This window comes from Dendrobates tinctorius, unplaced genomic scaffold (genome assembly GCF_039654945.1).
Source record: "Dendrobates tinctorius isolate UK_male_01 unplaced genomic scaffold, ASM3965494v1 ptg000008l, whole genome shotgun sequence".
Taxonomy (NCBI): Eukaryota; Metazoa; Chordata; class Amphibia; order Anura; family Dendrobatidae; genus Dendrobates; species Dendrobates tinctorius.
The window spans coordinates 67150218-67171292 of NW_027361676.1; the positions used below are offsets into that span (position 1 = coordinate 67150218).

The following is a 21075-nucleotide window of genomic DNA, read 5'->3' on the forward strand; positions in this document are numbered from 1 at the left end:
ATTACGGAGTACAAGATAAGAAACGGGGTGTGGGGGGTAGAAGGAACCAGAAAAAGTAAAGCAACAGTTCCTTGTGTTAGCAAATGAAAATGCTATATTTATGCTGCTATAGCAAAAACTCCATGCTGTACAGCTAATCATGAACATAAAAAGATCATGCTGTTTGTAATACTTAAAAAAAAGCACAGGTTAAGTATTTTTTGTGTTTTTGTCATGTTTTTTTCTGTGCAGTTTTGTCACAAAGAGTGAACATTTCCTAGTCACAGAAAATGAATGAGATTTCTGAAATCTCATGCACACGTTGCTTATTGTTTTCCATGCAGATTTGAAGCAGTTTCAGATCTACAGCATGTCTATTCTTTCAGCATTTGTGCAGCATTTCTCACCCATTCTAATGACTGGGAAAAAATGCATGAAAAACCAACGCAAAAATGTGAAACCAATAATAATCAATAGAGATGAGAGAATCGATTCACATCTCCAGCAGCCACATCGGTATTCCATCGCCATTGTACACGAGCCTTGTGACCCTACCAGAATCACCAGCACCTGTTTAGATTAGTAGGCTGAGCAGAACATCATCTGCTATTCCTTTCATGTTTGTTTTTTACAATGGAAAAAAGTCCTGCATGTAAATTTTTTTTTCCTATGGTTGTAAAATAAAAGTGACACCAACAGACCCCATATTAATCATTGGCTTTGCTTATATAACTGATGCAATGGATCACTTTTGCATGTGAATTCTGTGTGTCTGTTCCTAAAATAAATGCAACATATGTAGATAAACAACAACCCAAGTTAAAAAAAATGTAATATATTCCTAAAAGCATCATACTGCAAGAAAACACATGTACACCACTATCTGATACCCCATGAACATATACATATATGGGTTCAGTCGCCACAGAGGTACTTCACCTCCTCCTGAGGTGTAGTATCCCACTTCCCAGGTAAGATGGTAACACCTGACCAGACTCCAGCACCTACATCCAGCACAGACACCTTAGAACAGCAGAGCACCCTTTATGGCAGCTACTTTGGTTCATGAAGGGTGGTGGGTGGAGCTTAGAAACACTAGAGGGGAAGCTGACAGGAAGTTAGTCAGAGAATCTCCGGAGGGAGATGGAGAAAGGACGTGGTTGCAGCAGCTCCCTGTGAGCTGGAGCTGCTAGCAAGGAAAGAGGAAGAAAGAAGGATCAGTTGTTCAGAAGCAAGATAGATAAGAACGGAACGTGCGGAGGAGATAGACTGGGAATTGAGGCTAGTGCAAAGCTCTTTCCTAAGTTTAATGCGCCAAGGTGGGGTGCCGGTGTCTGTGGCTGTGTGTGATACTAATGATCCTACTGCAGAAACCGGAGGAATAGAAGTTGTGACCACTTTATTCCCACCTAAGACTCGAAGATGCAGCAGCAACATGTGTGAGCCGGGACATGATTGTATGGAGTCCTCGAAGCAGGCTACAGCTGCCCGTCATACGAGTGGAGGAATAAGTAACATCAAGAAGGAGGAACTTGAGTGTAATTCAGATCTAGAAGTACTTCAGATTAGCGCTAGCAAGGGGACATTCAGAACAGGCACACGAAAGGGAGTGCTGGAAGGGTGTCTTCCATCTGCCTGGGAGTTGGCTGTGTCCCTGACCTGGGGGCTGTGGCACTGAAGCGGGCACCTGTCTTTGCCAGAAACGTGAGTAAAAGAATTGGAACTGCACTCAGCTGTGTCATTGCCTTCTTCCTGCACCAACCTACTCAGCACTGCTACATATCTGTGCCTAACACTACACCATCTACTTCAACACTTACTACTATGGCCCTGGGACTACAGCTCTACCTGTGGAGAGCTATTCCATCTTTGCTGCCTTATAACATCTGTCCCAGAGGATCTGCACCACAGCGCCGGCTTAACACCTTCATTGCCGAGCACAACAGGTGGCGTCACGAATTATCTACCTATAAACTTTATTCAGCTTCATTCCACCTATTTTACATGGACACCCGAGTAATCCCCACACCTGCCCTGGGGGTGATCCATATACCTACACTGGCCATTCTACTCTCTCGTCATCCTTGGGAGCACATATTTTTTCCATAGAATGTAAATGTCTATCTGTCTCTTATCTACCGGAAGATTACGTTTTCTGGTGGACTGAAAAGGTTCAGCCCATGATCATAGGTAAAGACATGTTAAAAATATGCGAACACACAAGTTTGATGAGTGCTAGGGCCATTTGTAAATAAGGAGATGAAATCAAGCCTAAATAAGTCGCACTCATCCAAAACACGGCATGACTTTTGGCGTATAAATTGACTTTTGCTTTTTAACATGACTTTAACTGGTTAACTCTTTGTTGCCTACGATTGTAAATATAGTTTGAAGGGTGTTAAGGAAATCTGTAAAAGAAGTACAAATGCATTTAGGATACTAATCAACCACATCTACTCATGAGTGACCCATGACCTAAACACTCTTGTTAGACTCCATATCTTAGTAACTGCTGCACCAATTTATGGGACCCGGGATTGTCAATTGTCCAGAAACTCCTGGACAGTCAGTAAAAAAAAATTGGTTAGTTTTTTTGCCCTGTCTGTAAAAAGAAAAATGATGGTGTCTATGATATTTTTGAGGCTGAAGAAACGTATACAGATTATTTTGACTAATTATCATTATTTTACAGGTAACAGTGAATATAGCTGATGTCTTCATATCAGAATTATTGGCTGTAGACAAACATCCCAAGATTTACCATGGTTTTCCAATGTGTCCATAAAAAATATTGTCTGTCCTTGATTTTTTAATAACCTGCCCATAAAATATAAATACTTAAGTTGCCAACCTTGGTGGGACTTGGTGGATCCACTTTCCAGTCGATTCGTACTTATTGTCAATGATAATAAGAATATAGAGGACCAAAATTAATGAGAAAAGCCTACAGATTTGTAGACAGCATGTCATCTTTAGAAGTACAGATGTCCTATTAAGCCCTATGTAAAAAAAAAAAAATGACCACCATGAAATTACAATTTCGTCTATGGAACCCGAAAAGTGCAATAGGAATGTTGTGGCATTTCTCACAGAACTCCTTATTTTTCCAGGAGATTGGGGTACACTGTCTGTGATGTTCCGCATAATGTGAGTTTGGTTAAAGAGAGGCTTGTGTTGGAATATCTTTATGACCGCAGTAATATATATGCTAATTGTGAGGTTGTAAGAGATTAATCTGTTTATACAAGGCCTCCTCGAAGAAACCGTCAGTCAGAACTCGATTGCACAATGTGTTAATAAGCCTTATAAATGCCTTAACCATGACTGTGCTGGAACAAGAGATTTTAGAGCTGATGCTAAACTGTGTTGTCAGCGTGTGATTAATGTGAAGAATCCACACGCCAATTATAGTATGTGAGTGGTATGTGTCATGCAATATTCTGCATAATGTGAAGTGACTGATCTAAGTGTTGGGGTCAGAAAGGACCTGCTTACCGAAAACAAAGAAAGTTATGCTGCACTTATTCCTCACATGCTTTACAAGTGTTGGCAAACATACTCCTATTAAATTCACATTGCAAAATCGAGGACAGACCTAAAAGCCGGCAAAGCATGAAGACTGCGAAACAAGACAGCTGTTTTAAAGGTATTTTATTCATTTATACTTTGATTGAATGCGAACATAAGTTCTGCCACAATATCTTAGGATTGAAATGACATGCAGTAGTTGTACATGGTATTATGAAATATTAATTTATAAGGGTGAGCGACAACTGATTACAATTCTGCTTTAATGTAATAATTATGATGGACTGTAATAAATAACATTAAGACGATAACTCACATAGAAGAGGACAATTAGGCCTTAAAATAGTTAAGTGTGAAATTAAAATAATATACTTTGTATCTGACAAAACAACATTTAGATCATGACATAACCATATAGAGGAAGCTGCACGTTTTAACTTGCAATAGTATTTACGACAGCCCCCGTTGGCGATAGAAGACATTCTATCAAATATGCAGTTCTAGATTCCAAATCTCCTTGATAGATAAAGAGGGTCTTCTCAGTTAATCGATGTTCAGATGATCAGATCGGGACATCTGCTTTGCATGGATGCAGGTCGATATAATGTTCCGGGAATATTTTTATCCAGACAATTAACACTTTGTTGGTGATTTGTAGAAAGTGTGGAGCAAAACAAGAGTGACCCTCCAAGTATGAGGAAAAAAGAGCCAAACCAGCACATGAACATAGCCTCTCCAAACTCCCATCTGGGAACAATTTCTGGGATTGTCTCATCCCAAAATTCTTGGACTATATCATAAGCTATCCAAGAAACTGGAACTAGGGCAATAATTCCTGAGATCACAAGCAATGTCCCACCAACAAATGCTAGCTTCTTTTTGGTGTCGCTTTCTCCAGTCTTCAGACATTCCAAACATAGTGTAGAAACTATAAGACCAATGATCCCCAAACCATCAGAGAGGAACATTAAAATCCTCGCCATCTGAAGTGAGAATGGCAATGCCAAAAAGGAATCGAAATCTTTGCACTCCATACCACCTTCATCCTGCACCACACATGTCTGCCACAGTCCACTGTTCCAGATCTCCATCTCATTCAGATCAAGATTCAAATTTTTCCAGAGAGGTACAAATGTGCTGACACAGGTGAGGACACATCCCAGCAATGCAAAAAACATTGCACCATATTGCAATTTTAACTTGCGGGGGACGGCCATTAAATCCAGATTTTACGAGAATGAACAGGATGATGGAAAAAGCTTGTAGATAATGGGTGTTCCAGATCTTAATAGCGTGCTGGTATTGGAGTTACTGACGTTAAATATAAGCTGTTATATGTCATTTAATTCCATTGAAATTTCTGAATGAAGTTCTCAGTTACAGTTACTGGATTTCAGCCAATAAAGCACTAGCGCCTTACAGACAGAGTCCAGAGTGATCTCATCATTGATGAACAATGATTTGAAGGAGGGGTTTACGCCTCATGTTTGCTGTTATTTTTAACTGAATTAAAGTGAACAGCTTTGAGATATGAGTGATGAATTTCATAACTATTTTTAGATGTATTTTTCAAAGGCTTGAGCTCACTTATATCCTCTTACTAAACACAATAATACTTTGTATACTGAATAGAATAATATGCCCTACAGCAAATGGGAAACTTGATCTGTTGTATTTCAGTAAAATAGATATCCTCTAATTATGGTCTTTTCTTATGGAAACTTTGCTGAATATTAGTGTCCAGTCCATCATTGAGCTTGGACTCTGCTGCTTGGAAAGCGTGTATCTACAAGGAAAATAAATATTTGCATTCTTAGAGCCGGTGAGTATTTAATTTCATTATACATTCCTGTAAAGTATGTATATTTTGATCACACATTTTTTGGACACCTGTATTAATTTTTTATTTAGCATACTTATTATATAGGGCCATTAATTCCACAATATTTTCCAGACATCATCATCACTGTCCCCATTGGGACAATCTAAATTTAAAATCCCTATCATTATGTTTTTGGAGTGTGGGAGGAAACTGGATTACCCAGAGAAAAACCACACAAACTCAGGGAGAACATATAAACTCTAGCAGATGTTGTCCTTGGTGGGATTTGAACCCAGGATCCCAGCACTACTGCAGCAACAGTGCTAACCACTGAGCCACCACGCCATAAAACACTAAACTCAATTAATGCTGAACTTAACTGAAGGAAATTGCAATTTATATTTAATAAAAATGTAGCAAATGAGCAAATTCAAAGTCTAGCACATCACTTTTTTTCTCAAAATATGGAAGTAAAATGTTTATACTATGTTCACAAATTTAGAAGAAAATTAGAACTACCCTTAATTCTTTACAATCCTTGATAAGATATCTAGATGTAATTTTGCAAGAAAACTATTTTTTTACTTTTCATAACCAGACCTTCCCCCTAGAATCATAGAATCATAGAATCGTAGCGTTGGAAGGGACCTCCTGGGCCATCTGGTCTCCAACCCCCTGCTCAAAGCAGCATTCGCTAAATCATCCCAGTCAGATGTCTGTCCAGCCTCCGTTTGAAGACTTCCATTGAAGGAGAAATCACCACTTCTCGCGGCAGCCTGTTCCACTCATTGATCACTCTGTCAAAAAGTTTTTTCTAATATCTAATCTGCGTCTCCTCCCATTCAGTTTCATCCCATTGCTTCTAGTCTTTCCTTGTGCAAATGAGAATAAAGATTATCCTTCTACAATGTGACAGCCCTTTAGATATTTGTAGACAGCTATTAAGTCTCCTCTCAGTCTTCTTTTTTGCAAACTAAACATTCCCAAATCCTGCAACCTTTCCTCATAAGACAGGGTTTGCAGACCGGTCACCATTCTGGTCGCTCTTTTCTGAACTTGCTCCAGTTTGTTGATGTCTTTTTTAAAATGTGGTGCCCAAAACTGGACACAATATTCCAGATGAGGTCTGACTAAAGAGGAGTAGAGGGAAATAATGACTTCACGTGATCTAGACTGTATGCTTCTGTTAATACATCCTAGAATTGCATTTGCCTTTTTTGCTGCTGCATCACACTGTTGACTCATATTCAGTCTGTGATCTATTAGTATACTCAAGTCTTTTTCACATGCGCTGTTGCTTAGCCCTATTCCTCCCATTCTGTATATGCTTTTTTCATTTTTATTGCCCAGATGTAGTACTTTGCATTTTTCCCTGTTAAAAACCATTCTGTTAGTTGCTGCCCACTGCTCCAGTTTATTTATATCTTTTTGAATCCTCTCTCTCTCTCTCTCTTCTCTAGTATTAGCTATCCCTCCTAGCTTTGTGTCATCAGCAAATTTAATCAGTTTACCCTCAATTCCTTCATCTAAATCGTTGATAAAGATGTTGAACAATACAGGGCTCAGGACAGAGCCCTTTGGTACCCCACTTGAGACATTCTTCCAACTGGATGTACAGCCATTTACGACCACTCTTTGGGTCCGATCACTAAGCCAGTTATGAATCCACCTAACAGTTGCCTTGTCCATTCCATACTTAGTCATTTTTTCAATAAGGAGTGTAGGAGATACTTTGTCAAATGCTTTGCTGAAGTCAAGATATACTAAATCTACAGCATTTCCTTGATCCACCCAATCAGTGATTCCGTCATAGAAGGAAATTAAGTTAGTCTGACATGACTTATTAGTTACAAACCCATGCTGACTCTGTTTAATCACTTCATTCTTATCCAGGTACTGCCTACATGTTGTTTAATAATTTGTTCAAAGATCTTTCCTGGTATAGAAGTCAGACTCACCGGCCTATAGTTGCCTGGGTCCACCTTCTTCCCCTTTTTGAAGAAAGGAACAACATTTGCTCTTCTCCAGTCTTCTGGGACTTCTGTTCTCCAAGAATTTTCAAAGATTATGGAGAGGGGTTCAAAAATTTATTCTGCTATCTCCTTCAGTACTCTGGGGTGTAATTCATCTGGACCTGGAGACTTGAATTAATTTAAGTTAGCTAAGTGTTTCCTCATTATCTTTCTATTTATAGATATCCTGGATTCTTCTGTTCCCTTAATAGGACAGTGAAGAACAGTTGATGTTACATTTCCTTTCTGATAGAAAACAGATGCAAAATAGGAATTTAAAAGTTCGGCCTTCTCAACATCCTGTCTTACCACTTCATCATTTTCATCCTGTAAAAATCCTATAGCATCTTTGACTTTTCTTTTACTTTTGACATATTCCCAAAATCCTGTATTATTGCTTTTGACATCTCTTGTAAGCCTCAATTCATTGTCAGCTTTAGATAATCTGATTTGTGCCCTGCAGGTTCTGCAGACAGCATTATATTCTTCTTTAGATATGCCTCCCTCTTTCCATTTTATAAACATTTTTTTCTTCCTTTTTAGCATGTGCTTAAGTTCTGTGTTTGGTGTCAGCAGTCCCATATTCTGAGAAACATCATTGTAAGAGGTTCATTACTCCAGTTCTCTCACGATTTTACTTCCTGGTAGTAGAAGAACGTTACTACCTTTGACAGGGTAAATAATATCATAGCAGTGAAACTACCTTTCCTCTGTGCAACTGTTTACTGGTATCTTTGAAGATCCCAACTATCCTTGTCATTGTTCATAGGACAAGGAAGAGGATAATAGGAGTAGGTAAACTATTCTCACTGGTTAAGGTACTGATTGTGTAAATTGCACTCTCCTAATAGGGTAAAAACATCCAGTGTTATAAACCAGAATAATATATTCTCAGACTTTCACACAGTTCCTGAGCATTTTGAAATTTCGACCCTCACAGAATTAATTTATGAATTTTCAATCCATAGGTGCTTCACAGAACTTTATAACATTGGGACATGAAAACAAAAAAAAAATATATATATTTTTTTACAGTTAAATGTTGTTTTTGTCCCAAATTTGTCCTGAGGAAAAATAAACTTTTTGTTATGCAATTTCTGCCAAATACAGTTAATTCTCCATATGTGGTTGAAAGCTAATATTTGGTCATATGGAAAGGCTTGGTAATAAAGAGCGCTATTTGATTTTTGGAGCACAAATTTGGCTGAAATAGATTGTGGACTCCATGATGCTTTTTCAGAGACCTTGAGGTGCCAAGAAAGCAGAAATCAACCACAAGAGACCCCCTTCTGAAAACAATACCCCTCAAGGAATTTATCTAGGGTTGTGGTGTATATTTTGAGACCATGGGGCTTTATAGAAGTTAATAACATTGGCATGTGAAAACAAAAAATTACTTTTTTCCGCTAAACCGTTACTTTCGCCTCAATTTTTTTTATTCTTTCCATCCTCACATGGGGTAATAGTAGAATATAGCTTTTTGTTATCTAATTTCTTTTCAAATAATTTTTATTCAAGTTTAACCATTTATAAGGGAAGGGAAGGGGAATGGGAAAGGAATCAAAAGATAGAGATCTCCATTTTACAAATAGTAAAATCATACAATTACAAACAAGAATTATTTCCATCATATAACAGACTTCAAACACAAAATGGAAGACATAACAATTCCCTCATGACTTCAAAATAGGACACAACAATTCATCCATGACATCAAGGAAGGAGATAACAATTCCTTCATGACTTTAAAATAGGACATAACAAATCATTTATATTTGGTAATCCACACCTCCGACTTCAAATGATAGTGATTCAATGAACCTGCGTTGACAGCTATTTTTTCCTCCATTATACTATGGGTGCGTAGTGTGTTAACTATATCCAAGAAAATAGGAGCATCCGGCTTCTTCCACCACTGCGCTATAAAATTCTTTACCGAAAGGAATATGTGCGTCATCATGAATCTGATTGTCGGACTAATACCCTCTAGGTCTAGGGATAAAAGCACCATATGGGGGGTGGCATTGATAAAGGTTTTGAACAGTGAGTTGACATGCATCTTTACCTGTAACCAGAGTGTATGTAACTTAGGGCAGCTCCAATAAATATGAAATAAATTTCCATTGCAATGGCAGCCTCTCCAACACAATGGAGAAGTATCCACACTCATATGAGATAGTCTCATAGGTGTGTAGTACCACCGGAGCGCTACCTTCATATGAGTCTCGTGTAGTCCCATAGAAATTGTATATCTGTTGGAAATCCTAAAGGCATATTTCCACTGCTCCTCAGAAATGGGTGATCAAAGATCTAACTCCCATTTTTTCATTTAACTGGTCATTGAAAACACTGTATTTCTATTGAAACAATGATAAATATGCCTAAGAGTCCATCTACTTTCAAGAGCAGGATTGCCCACTGAGAGAATCACGTCTAAATTTAACTTTCTACTGCTTATTAACTTTTGAAGGTTATCTCTAATCAGCAAATAAGACATGAATTCACCTGAGGGCAAATGAAAGCTGTCCTTAAGAGAAGATTAAAGGTACTGTCACACTTAGCGATGTACCAGCGATCCCGACCAGCGATATGACGCGGTCTGGATCGCTGGTACATCGCTAAGTGGTCGCTAGTGAGCTGCCACACAGGCAGATCTCACTAGCGACATTGCTGGGGACGGGGGTCGCTACTTACCTGTCACACCAGGCGATCCTGCGTCCTCCCGCCCGGCTCCACGAGTCGCTCGTCATCACAGCAGGAAGCGCCGCAGGAAGCTGACGACGAGAAACAGTCCAGCCTGTTTTCGCGCGATCAGTGATAACCAGCGGGGGAGCGGGTCGTAGGTAAGTATCACACACAGAAATATCGCTAGCAATATCGCTATAACGTCACAAGTTATAGCGATATTGCTAGCGACATCTCATAGTGTGACATGCCCTTTAGACTTGATACATATGCAATCATAGAGATCTCCAATTTTCTTTATATTATGATTGGGCCAGGCATTTGGTATTGGGCAATCATATATGACTGTGATCGTTTTGAGAGGCAGGTTGTTAAGAATAGAAACTCTATTATCATTTTTCTTAAGTTTGGCAAACTTCCTCCACGCTTCAAAAATAGCATCATAAATAGGATGTCTATGCTTTTTCAGAGAAGAGACAAGAATATATTTAAAAAAATATCTCGTAATGAACTATAGTTAATTTGCGCCACTTCCAGATCCATCCATGCTGGATGATCCTTTTGGGTAAACCATTGGTGACTATGTTTAACTAGATACGCTTGTTGGTATGCCCAAATGTTTGGGACAGCCAAGCCCCCATGGATTTTTTGACGAAAAAGAGTGTTCCTGACTATTCGTGATCTCTTGTTCTCCCAAATGAATAGGTTAATCAGGTTTTGTATCTTATCTATCAGCTTTAAAGGGAATTTTAATGGAATGGCTCGGAAAATATACAATATTTTTGGCAAAATAATAGATTTAACTGTCAGTATCCTGCCCAGAAGTGTAAGCTCCAAAGAGTTAAAATGTGAGAAATCTTTGGAGATGTTAGCCTTGAGAGTTTTAATATTTACTGGCACTATAGAGCAAGTTGGAAGTAATGGAAATTCCTAAATAGGGTAAGCTTTTTTCTTCTAATTTGAAATTGGTTCTTTGCAGGGCCCATTCTACAGTGGGGAAAAAAAGTATTTAGTCAGTCAGCAATAGTGCAAGTTCCACCACTTAAAAAGATGAGAGGCGTCTGTAATTTACATCATAGGTAGACCTCAACTATGGGAGACAAACTGAGAAAAAAAACCCCCAGAAAATCACATTGTCTGTTTTTTTTTCATTTTATTTGCATATTATGGTGGAAAATAAGTATTTGGTCAGAAAAAAAATTTCATCTCAATACTTTGTGATATATCCTTTGTTGGCAATGACAGAGGTCAAACGTTTTCTGTAAGTCTTCACAAGGTTGCCACACACTGTTGTTGGTATGTTGGCCCATTCCTCCATGCAGATCTCCTCTAGAGCAGTGATGTTTTTGGCTTTTCGCTTGGCAACACGGACTTTCAACTCCCTCCAAAGGTTTTCTATAGGGTTGAGATCTGGAGACTGGCTAGGCCACTCCAGGACCTTGAAATGCTTCTTACGAAGCCACTCCTTCGTTGCCCTGGCGGTGTGCTTTGGATCATTGTCATGTTGAAAGACCCAGCCACGTTTCATCTTCAATGCCCTTGCTGATGGAAGGAGGTATGCACTCAAAATGTCACGATACATGGCCCCATTCATTCTTTCATGTACCCGGATCAGTCGTCCTGGCCCCTTTGCAGAGAAACAGCCCCAAAGCATGATGTTTCCACCACCATGCTTTACAGTAGGTATGGTGTTTGATGGATGCAACTCAGTATTCTTTTTCCTCCAAACACGACAAGTTGTGTTTCTACCAAACAGTTCCAGTTTGGCTTCATCAGACCATAGGACATTCTCCCAAAACTCCTCTGGATCATCCAAATGCTCTCTAGCAAACTTCAGACGGGCCCGGACATGTACAGGCTTAAGCAGTGGGACACGTCTGGCACTGCAGGATCTGAGTCCATGGTGGCGTAGTGTGTTACTTATGGTAGGCCTTGTTATATTGGTCCCAGCTCTCTGCAGTTCATTCACTAGGTCCCCCGCGTGGTTCTGGGATTTTTGCTCACCGTTCTTGTGATCATTCTGACCCCACGGGGTGGGATTTTGCGTGGAGCACCAGATCGAGGGAGATTATCAGTGGTCTTGTATGTCTTCCATTTTCTAATTATTGCTCCCACAGTTGATTTCTTCCCTCCAAGCTGGATGGCTATTGCAGATTCAGTCTTCCCAGCCTGGTGCAGGGCTACAATTTTGTTTCTGGTGTCCTTTGACAGCTCTTTGGTCTTCACCATAGTGGAGTTTGGAGTCAGACTGTTTGAGGGTGTGCACAGGTGTCTTTTTATACTGATAACAAGTTTAAACAGGTGCCATTACTACAGGTAATGAGTGAAGGAAAGAGGAGACTCTTAAAGAAGAAGTTACAGGTCTGTGAGAGCCAGAAATCTTGATTGCTTGTTTCTGACCAAATACTTATTTTCCACCATAATATGCAAATAAAATGAAAAAAAAACAGACAATGTGATTTTCTGGATTTTTTTTTCTCAGTTTGTCTCCCATAGTTGAGGTCTACCTATGATGTAAATTACAGACGCCTCTCATCTTTTTAAGTGGTGGAACTTGCACTATTGCTGACTGACTAAATACTTTTTTTCCCCACTGTACATCCTCCCGGGCCATGTTAAACGCCATAATTTTGGATTTGAGAGAATTAATCTTAACCCTTTTCTGCCATATGACATACTATCCCCTCCATGTGCCCTGGGGCGTGGTGAGCGCCACTGATCGCGGCCGGGTGTCAGCTGATTATCACAGCTGACACCCGGCACTATGTGTCGGGGGCGGTCACGGACTGCCCTTGACATGTTAACCCCTGGCACACTGCGATCAAACACGATCGCAGTGTACCGGGGGTTTAGGAAGGCATCAGGAGGGAGGGGGCTCCCTCCGTGCTTCCTTGAGACCCCCCACAGCAGTGCAATGAGCAGCGCTGCTGTGGGGGTCTCCTTCCCTGCAGGTCCCTGAATCCAAAATGGCACCGGGGACCTTCGGGGACCTGCAATGAGCCGGCTTCTTCAGTGCCTGCAAAGTGCAGGCATGAGGAAGCCTTCTGCAGAGCCTGTGACAGATCGCTGATCTGTCACAGTGATGTGACAGATCAACGACCTGTCACATGACAGTTATGTCCCCCCTGGGACATTGTAATAAAGTTAAAAAAAAAAAAGTGTAAAAATAATTTATAAAAAATCGCTAAATAAATTATAAAAAAAAATATATTCCCTAATAAATTCAATTTTTGGAAAAAAACCAAAAAAAAAACCAAAGTACACATATTTGGTATCGCCGCGTCCGTAACAACCTGCCCTATAAAACTGTCCCATTAGTTAACTCCTTTAGCGAACCCCTTAAAAAATAAAAATAAAAAACAAACCAATAAATAAAGCTTTATCATACCGCCGAACAAAAAGTGCAATGACGCGCAATCAAAAAGATGGATATAAATAACCATGGTACCGCTGAAAACGTCATCTTGTCCCACAAAAAATGAGCCACAATACAGCATCATCAGTGAAAAAATAAACAAGTTATAGCTCACAGAATAAAGCGATGCAAAAATAATTATTTTTTTATATAAAATTATTTTCATTGCATAAAAGCGCCAAAACATAAAAAAAGACATAAATGAGGTATCGCTGTAACCATACTGACCCAAAGAATAAAACCGCCTTATCAATTTTACCGCACGCGGAACTGTGCAAACGCACCCCCCCAAAAGAAATTCTTGAAATGCTGGTTTTTGTTCATTCTGCGTCCCAAAAATCGGAATAAAAAGCGATCAAAAATTGCCACGTGCCCGAAAATGGTACCAATAAAAACGTCAACTCGTCCCGCAAAAAACAAGACCTCACATGACTCAGTTGGTCAAAATATGGAAAAATTATAGCTCTCAAAATGTGGTGATAGCAAAAGCTATATTTACAATAAAAAGCGTCTTTTAGCGTGTGACACCTGCCAAATATAAAAGCCCGCTATAAATAGTAAATCAAACCCCCTTTATCACCCCCTTAGTTAGGGAAAAATAATAAAATTTAAAAAAAATGTATTTATTTCCATTTTCCCATTTGGGTTAGGGCTAGTGTTAGGGCTAGTGTTAGGGCTGAGATTAGGGTTAGGGGTGTGTTGGGGTTAGGGCTGGAGTTAGAATTGGGGGGTTTCCACTGTTTGGGCACATCAGGTGCTCTCCAAACGCAACATGGCGTCTGATCTCAATTCCAGCCAATTCTGCGTTGAAAAAGTCAAATGGTGCTCCTTCCCTTCCAAGCTCTGCCATGCGCCCAAACAGTGTTTTACCCCCACATATGGGGTATCAGCCTACTCAGGACAAATTGCAAAACAACTTTTGGGGTCCAACTTTTCCTGATACCCTTAGGAAAATAAAAAATTGGGGGCAAAAATATCATTTTTGTGGAAAAAAATATGATTTTTTTATTTTCACGCCTGGGCGTTATAAAACTTCTGTGAAGCACTTGGGGGTTCAAAGTACTCGTCACCACACAACTAGATAAGTTCCGTGCGGGGTCTAGTTTCCAAAAAGGGGTCACTTGTCGGGGTTTTCACTGTTTAGGTACATCAGGGGCTCTCCAAAGGCAACAAGACACCCGCAGACCATTCCATCAAAGTCTGCATTCCAAAACGTCACTACTTCCCTTCCGAGCCCCGACGTGCGCCCATATAGTAGTTTTCTCCCACATATGGGGTATCAGCATACTCAGGACAAATTGGACAACAACTTTTGGGTTCCAATTTCTCCTGTTACCCTTAGGAAAATAAAAAAATTGGGGACTAAAAGATCATGTTTGTGGAAAAAATATGATTTTTTTTTTTTTCACGCCTGGGCGTTATAAACTTCTGTGAAGCCCTTGGGGGTTCAAAGTGCTCACCACACATCCAGATAAGTTCCTTGGGGGGTCTAGTTTCCAAAATGGTGTCATTTGTGGGGGGTTTCCACTGTTTAGGTACATCAGGGGCTTTCCAAATGCGGCATGGCGTCCAATCCCAATTCCAGCCAAAAAGTCAAATGGCGCTGCTTCCCTTCCGAGCTCTGCCTTGTGCCCAAATAGTGGTTTACCCCCACATTTGGGGTATCAGCGTACTCATGCCATGATGACCTGTCCTGTGTGACGTGACCCGCAGGCCGGTAACTAAAACAACAAGACACGGGGAAAGGGGAAACAGTTACAATGGTGGGCACTGCGATAGGGAGCGGGGACGTGGAGACCTGCTGCACTCCCCTGCGTCAGTATCCCTAACACTCCAGGCGCCGATCAGGAACCTGTCGCCCTAGCACACCCTACACCTATCCCTTGCTAGGGAGCTGGGTGGTGCAGGCACTGGCCCCACCACTGTACTAATACACACTAAGTAAAAACACAAACAGGGAAACACCACTTAGCTTTACTCTGTTGCTCTTGCTCCCGGCAACAGAGTCCACCACCAACATGCAGCTTTACTCCTGAATAGCCGCCACCAAGCTCTGTCAGAGCTACAAGGAAATCCCTTCTGACTCCTTCCACACCAGGGCTAAGACAGTGCTGCAAGGAACGCTCTCCAGCTCCTTCCTCCATCAAGGATGGTTGAAATGAACACTATCACCAACACTGATTGCAACACCTGTGACTCTTTTAAAGCAGAGCCAGAGCAATCACATCTGCATTAATCATGTGCACTTAACTAAAGAAACCAAAGTGCAATGATGCTCACCTCCACCGGGGGCAAACTTAGAACAAAAGACACCACTGTGTAATAATCCCAACGGCCACTGGGGGGCAAAAAACAAACTTAAGCACAGCTTAAGAAAAAAAAGGTTACCTGTGCTTTTTATCAGTCATGATCCAGCATGGATCATGACAGTACCCTCCCCTTATTGAGGGGCCTCTGGACCCTCAAGACCGCTCCTCATCAGGGAACCACCTACAGCGGGGACGCCCAGACCCAGAGTTCACCCCAGCAACTACCTGCACGTCAGATTGATGACAAACGAGCCCGCTGGTGTTGGCAACTTATGTTTTGGAGTCACTACACATCTCCGAAGCGCTGACCTGGGGAACGAGTTGTGTATGTGTATGTTTGGTATGAGCTGGTAACACTCCACAACACACTTCCACTGGATGTTTTTTGGTGGCCACCCATACATGCTCGTTCACACACAGGTCCGGACCTGAACGTTTATTGCCACTCGTTCGTTTGTCACCATTTGATGAACTCCTTCTGGGATTGACAACAGAGGCGTCCCCCTGTGTCACCACACTCACACCCCCGCACTTCACCAAGGGGTACACCACCCTCCAACCCCTTCCACCACGAGGTCTGCGCCTCCCAGGGTTGGCCAATGGCGAGGGTTGAGACTTGCCCCTACTCTCCTGCAGCACATCTGCTGCTCTCACCGAAGAGGAAGGGGTCAGTTGCAGAGAGACGGCAGAGACAGTAGTCCCTAGACAGCAGCCCTCATACGACTGCCCCCAGCTGACCACTTCCCTCGCCCGCCAATCTATTACCGGGTTGTGTCTTTTCAGCCAAGGGAGGCCTAAACGATAGGTACTGGCATTCCCTCCAAGACGTAGCATGACAAGGACTCCTCATGATGTCCTATACGCAGATGGATATTCTCTACGACTTGGGTCAGGCTCCCCTGGCTCAGTGGAACAGTTTATGGCCTGGACGCATACAGGTAGGGCTAGCGCCCTACACCTCAGACCATGAGTCTGGACAAAGCGAGCATCCACCAGACTGACTCCTGCTCCGCTGTCCACAAGCACCGGTATCACCTCGGGTATCCCGCCAGCCAAGAACTCTGCTGACATGGTACCTTGGGAGGGCAAAATGGAGGAAAGGTATACTCCCTGGTCGCCTCCCTCCAAGCGACCAGGGGAATGCGGCTTCTCGGATGGCACAGATAATTTGGCATGCAATGGGCAAGCCTTCAGGACATGACCAGTCTGCCCACAGTACAAACATGCCGACACCGCTCCCCGAACCGTAGGCAGCTCTGAACACAAACTAGCTCCTCCTACTTGCATAGGTTCATCTGGAGACTTGGCATGAACTGGGCAGGCTCTCATAAAATGGCCAGGCTTCCCACAGGAAAAGCATACCCCCCACCACGATGAGCCGCAGACACCCCCTTTTTTGTATCAACAACACCGGGCTGTCTGGGTTCCTCCGTCCACACCGATGGGTCCTTCTCCCTAGCGAGGACATCAGGGGGCACTTTTTGTATATGTCTTTCCCTAAGGCGTCTATCCACCCCGATGGCAAGGGACATGGCGGCCTCCAGCGACCTGGGGGCGACGTACTGCACCAGAGTATCCTGCAAATTTGGAGACAAACCCTGCACAAATTGACTCCTAAGTGCAGGGTCATTCCACTGAGTGTTAGTGGCCGACCTCCTAAACTCTGAGCAGTACTCCTCAGCAACCCGGGCTCCCTGTTTACACTTACGAAGTTGGGATGCGCCAGGGCGAATCCATCAGGATCCCCATACACAAACTCCAAAGCCGCAAAAAACTCATCCACGGACACCAATGATGGAGAATCATCCGGTAGGGAGAAGGCCCAGGATTGGGGATCCCCTTTAAGAAGGGGCATAATGATTCCCACCCGTTGCTCTTCATTCCCTGATGAACGAGGGCGCAGCCTGAAATACAATTTGCAGGCTTACTGAAACACCAAGAATTGATCTCTCCCTCCAGAAAATCTGTCAGGGAAGGGTATCTTGGGTTCTGGCTGAGCCTGTTCCTGAACCAAGCCCCCAGAGCCCATCAACAGCCGCAGTGGCTGCACCAACCCACAGCGCAGTCCCCTAATCTCATTAGTAAGGATCTGCAGCATTTGGGCAAAGGGCTGACTGGGTCCATGGCTCACCAGAAAAAAAAAAGTTGTAGGGTGGTGATAATGTCACGATGACCCGTCTTGTGTGACGTGACCCGCAGGCCGGTAACTGAAACAAGACGCGGCACGTGAACCTGTCTTGTGTGACACAGCCCGCAGGCTGGTAACTAAAACAACAAGACACAGGAAAAGGGTAAACAGTTACAACAGTGAGCCCTGCGATAGGGAGCGGGGATATGGAGACCTCCTGCACTCCCCTGCGTCAGTGTCCCTAACGCTCCTAACGTTCCATATGCCGGCTCCGCACCGGGCACCGATCAGGAACCTGTCACCCTAGCACACCCTACACCTATCCCTTGCTAGGGAACTGGGTGGCGCAGGCACTGGCCCCACCGCTGTACTATGCACACTAAGGAAAAACACAAACAGGAATACACCACTTAGCTTTACTCTGTTGCTCTTGCTCCCGGCAACAGAGTCCACCACCAGCATGCAGCTTTCCTCCTGAATAGCTGCCACCAAGCTCTGTCAGAGCTACAAGGAAATCCCTTCTGACTCCTTCCACACCAGGGCTAAGACAGTGCTGCAAGGAACGCTCTCCAGCTCCTTCCTCCACCAAGGATGGTTGAAATGAACACTATCACCAATACTGATTGCAAAACCTGAGAATCTTTTATAACAGAGCCTGAACAATCACACCTGCGTTATAATCATGTGCACTTAACTAAAGAAACCAAAGTGCAATGATTCTCACCACCACCGGGGGCAAACTTGGAGCAAAAGACACCACTGTGCAATAATCCTAATGGCCACCGGGGGCAAAAAAACAAACTTAAGCACAGCTTAAGAAAAAAAAGGATACCTGTGCTTTTTATCAGTCATGATACAGCATGGATCATGACAGTCTCACCGACAATATATATTTGGGGGCTGTGTATTCCTTTGGGGTCTGCTCCGGGGCAGCTTAGATTTCACCTTTCTTGCTTTAGGCTGAGTTAGTTCTCCGGCTGTGCCGAGGCATCTAGGGCATCGTAGGTATGCTCCACGGCTACTGCTAGTTGTGTGGATAGGATCAGGGGTCTGCAATCCGCTTAGTTACCAATCACTCTGGTTTTCTGGGGCTTAGCTTGGTCCTGCTATCCTCCTCGGTGACCCATTCAAAACAGAATCACCAGCTTTACTGTAGACTCTAGGGTTCTCTAAAGAAGGAAAGAATTAAAAAAAAAAAAAGTGTCAGAATTTTTTTTTTGTATATTTATTCCTCTTTTTTTTTTCTGGGGCCGTAGGAGGATATTTTTTGTCTAAATGGAGACTAAGCTATTGTCTGATCATGTTGAGCAGCTCACTGCTGAAGTGCAGGGAATTTCTGCCTATCTCACTCAATCATCTGCTGTTGAACCAAAAATCCCTACTCCTGATGTGTTTTCTGGGGATCGGTCTTAAATTTTGAGTTTTAAGAATAATTGTAAACTATTTTTTGCTTTGAAACCTCACTCATCAGGGAGCTCTGTGCAGCAGGTTAAAATTGTCATCTCCCTGCTGCGTGGCAATCCCCAGGATTGGGCCTTTTCTTTAACACCCGGAGATCCTATTCTGGCTAATGTGGATGCGTTTTTTCAAGCCCTGGAGTTGTTGTATGATGAACCTAATGCTATTGATCAAGCTGAGAAAACCTTATTGGCATTGAACCAGGGTCAGGATTCTGCAGAGTTATATTGTCAAAAATTCTGAAAGAGGGCGGTCCTTACTAAATGGAATGATGTGCCCTAGCAGCTCTCTTTCGGAAGGGTTTGGCAGAAACCGTAAAAGATGTTATGGTGGTATTTCCTGTCCCCTCTGGTCTTGACAACTCTATGTCATTTGCAATTCAAATTGATCGGCATTTACGTGAACGTAAAATTACACGAGAGGCATTGCCGCCTTTCGAACGAACTTCTGAACCCATGCAATGCGTTAAGGTTTTGTCTAGGGCGCAACGTCAGGAGTTTAGAAGGCGTAATAAGTTGTATTTTTTCTGTGGGGACGCCTCTCATACTATTTCCGTCTGCCCTAAATGAGAAAAGAGTTTTGCTCACGCATTTGCGGTGGGCAGTGTACAGCCTAAGTTCCTTTTGGCGATTACCTTGATCTGCTCCTTGTCTACATTTTCCGCTAAGGCTTTTGTTGATTCAGGAGCAGCTTTGAATCTGATGGATTTTGACTTTGCCAAACGTTGTAGTTTTCCCATGATACCCCTGCGGACTCCTATCCCTTTGAGGGGTATTGATGCTACTCCTTTGGCGGAGAATAAACCCCAGTTTTGGACCCAGGTGATAATGCGGGTCGCCCCAGACCACCAAGAGAATTGTAAATTTTTGGTGTTGCACAATTTACATGATATTATTGTTCTAGGTTTTCCTTGGTTGCAAACTCAGAATCCTGTTTTGGACTGGAAATCTGTGTCTGTGGTGAGTTGGGGTTGTCAACTTGTTCTGAGTGACACTCCTGTTTTCTCCACCTATCCCCAGTCTCATGATATTCCTGACTATGTGGCTGATTTTTCTGATGTATTTAGTGACCGTAAGTCTGCGTCTTTGCCTTCTCATAGGAGTTATGACTGTGTAATTGAGTTGATGCCCAGGTGTAAATTTCCTAAGGGTCGACTTTTCAACTTATCGATACCCCAACATGATGCTATGCGATCTTATATCAAGGAGTCGTCGGAGAAGGGTCATATTAGACCATCCTCTTCACCTTTAGGTGCTGGTTTTTTTTGTGGCCAAGAAAGATGGCTCATTAAGGCCATGTATTGACTATCGTTCCCTTAACAAAATCATTGTTAAATATCAGTACCCGTTACCCCTGATTTCTGATTTATTTTGCAGAGTTAAAAGTGCCTGTTGGTTTACCAAGCTTGACCTCAGGGGGAGTATAATCTTATTCGCATCAAGCACGGGGATGAATGGAAGATGGCGTTTAATACCCCGGAGAGACATTTTGAGTACCTGGTGATGCCTTTTGGGCTCAATAATGCCCCTTCTGTCTTCCAATGTGAACGATATTTTCTGGGACATTGTGGATAAGTTTTTGATCATTTATCTGGATGATATTTTGATCTTTTCCAGTGATTGGGATTCTCATGTGGAACATGTCAGGGCTGTGTTCTGGATTTTGAGGGAAAATTCTCTGTATGTTAAGGGATTGAAGTGTCTCTATGGTGTAATTAAACAACATGTGTGTCAGTACCT

The 21075-nt window shown here is 42.4% G+C and overlaps 1 protein-coding gene and 1 long non-coding RNA gene across 3 annotated transcripts in view; one reads left to right on the forward strand and one right to left on the reverse strand.

Annotated features, from left to right (window-relative positions):
- The first annotated feature begins 3280 nt into the window (after positions 1-3280).
- Positions 3281-21075, forward strand: part of LOC141092109 (uncharacterized) — an 84623-nt gene continuing 66828 nt past the window's right edge. For both annotated transcript variants that reach the window (XR_012232684.1, XR_012232685.1), the window contains exons 1-2: positions 3281-3625; positions 5245-5329. This is a non-coding gene — a long non-coding RNA (uncharacterized lncRNA). The remainder of the gene's footprint in view (positions 3626-5244; positions 5330-21075) is intronic.
- LOC141092102 (putative claudin-24) lies at positions 3616-5235 on the reverse strand. Its single transcript, XM_073578004.1, has one exon. It carries the CDS (start codon positions 4722-4724, stop codon positions 4062-4064), a length of 663 nt encoding a protein of 220 aa, XP_073434105.1. The 5' UTR covers positions 4725-5235; the 3' UTR covers positions 3616-4061.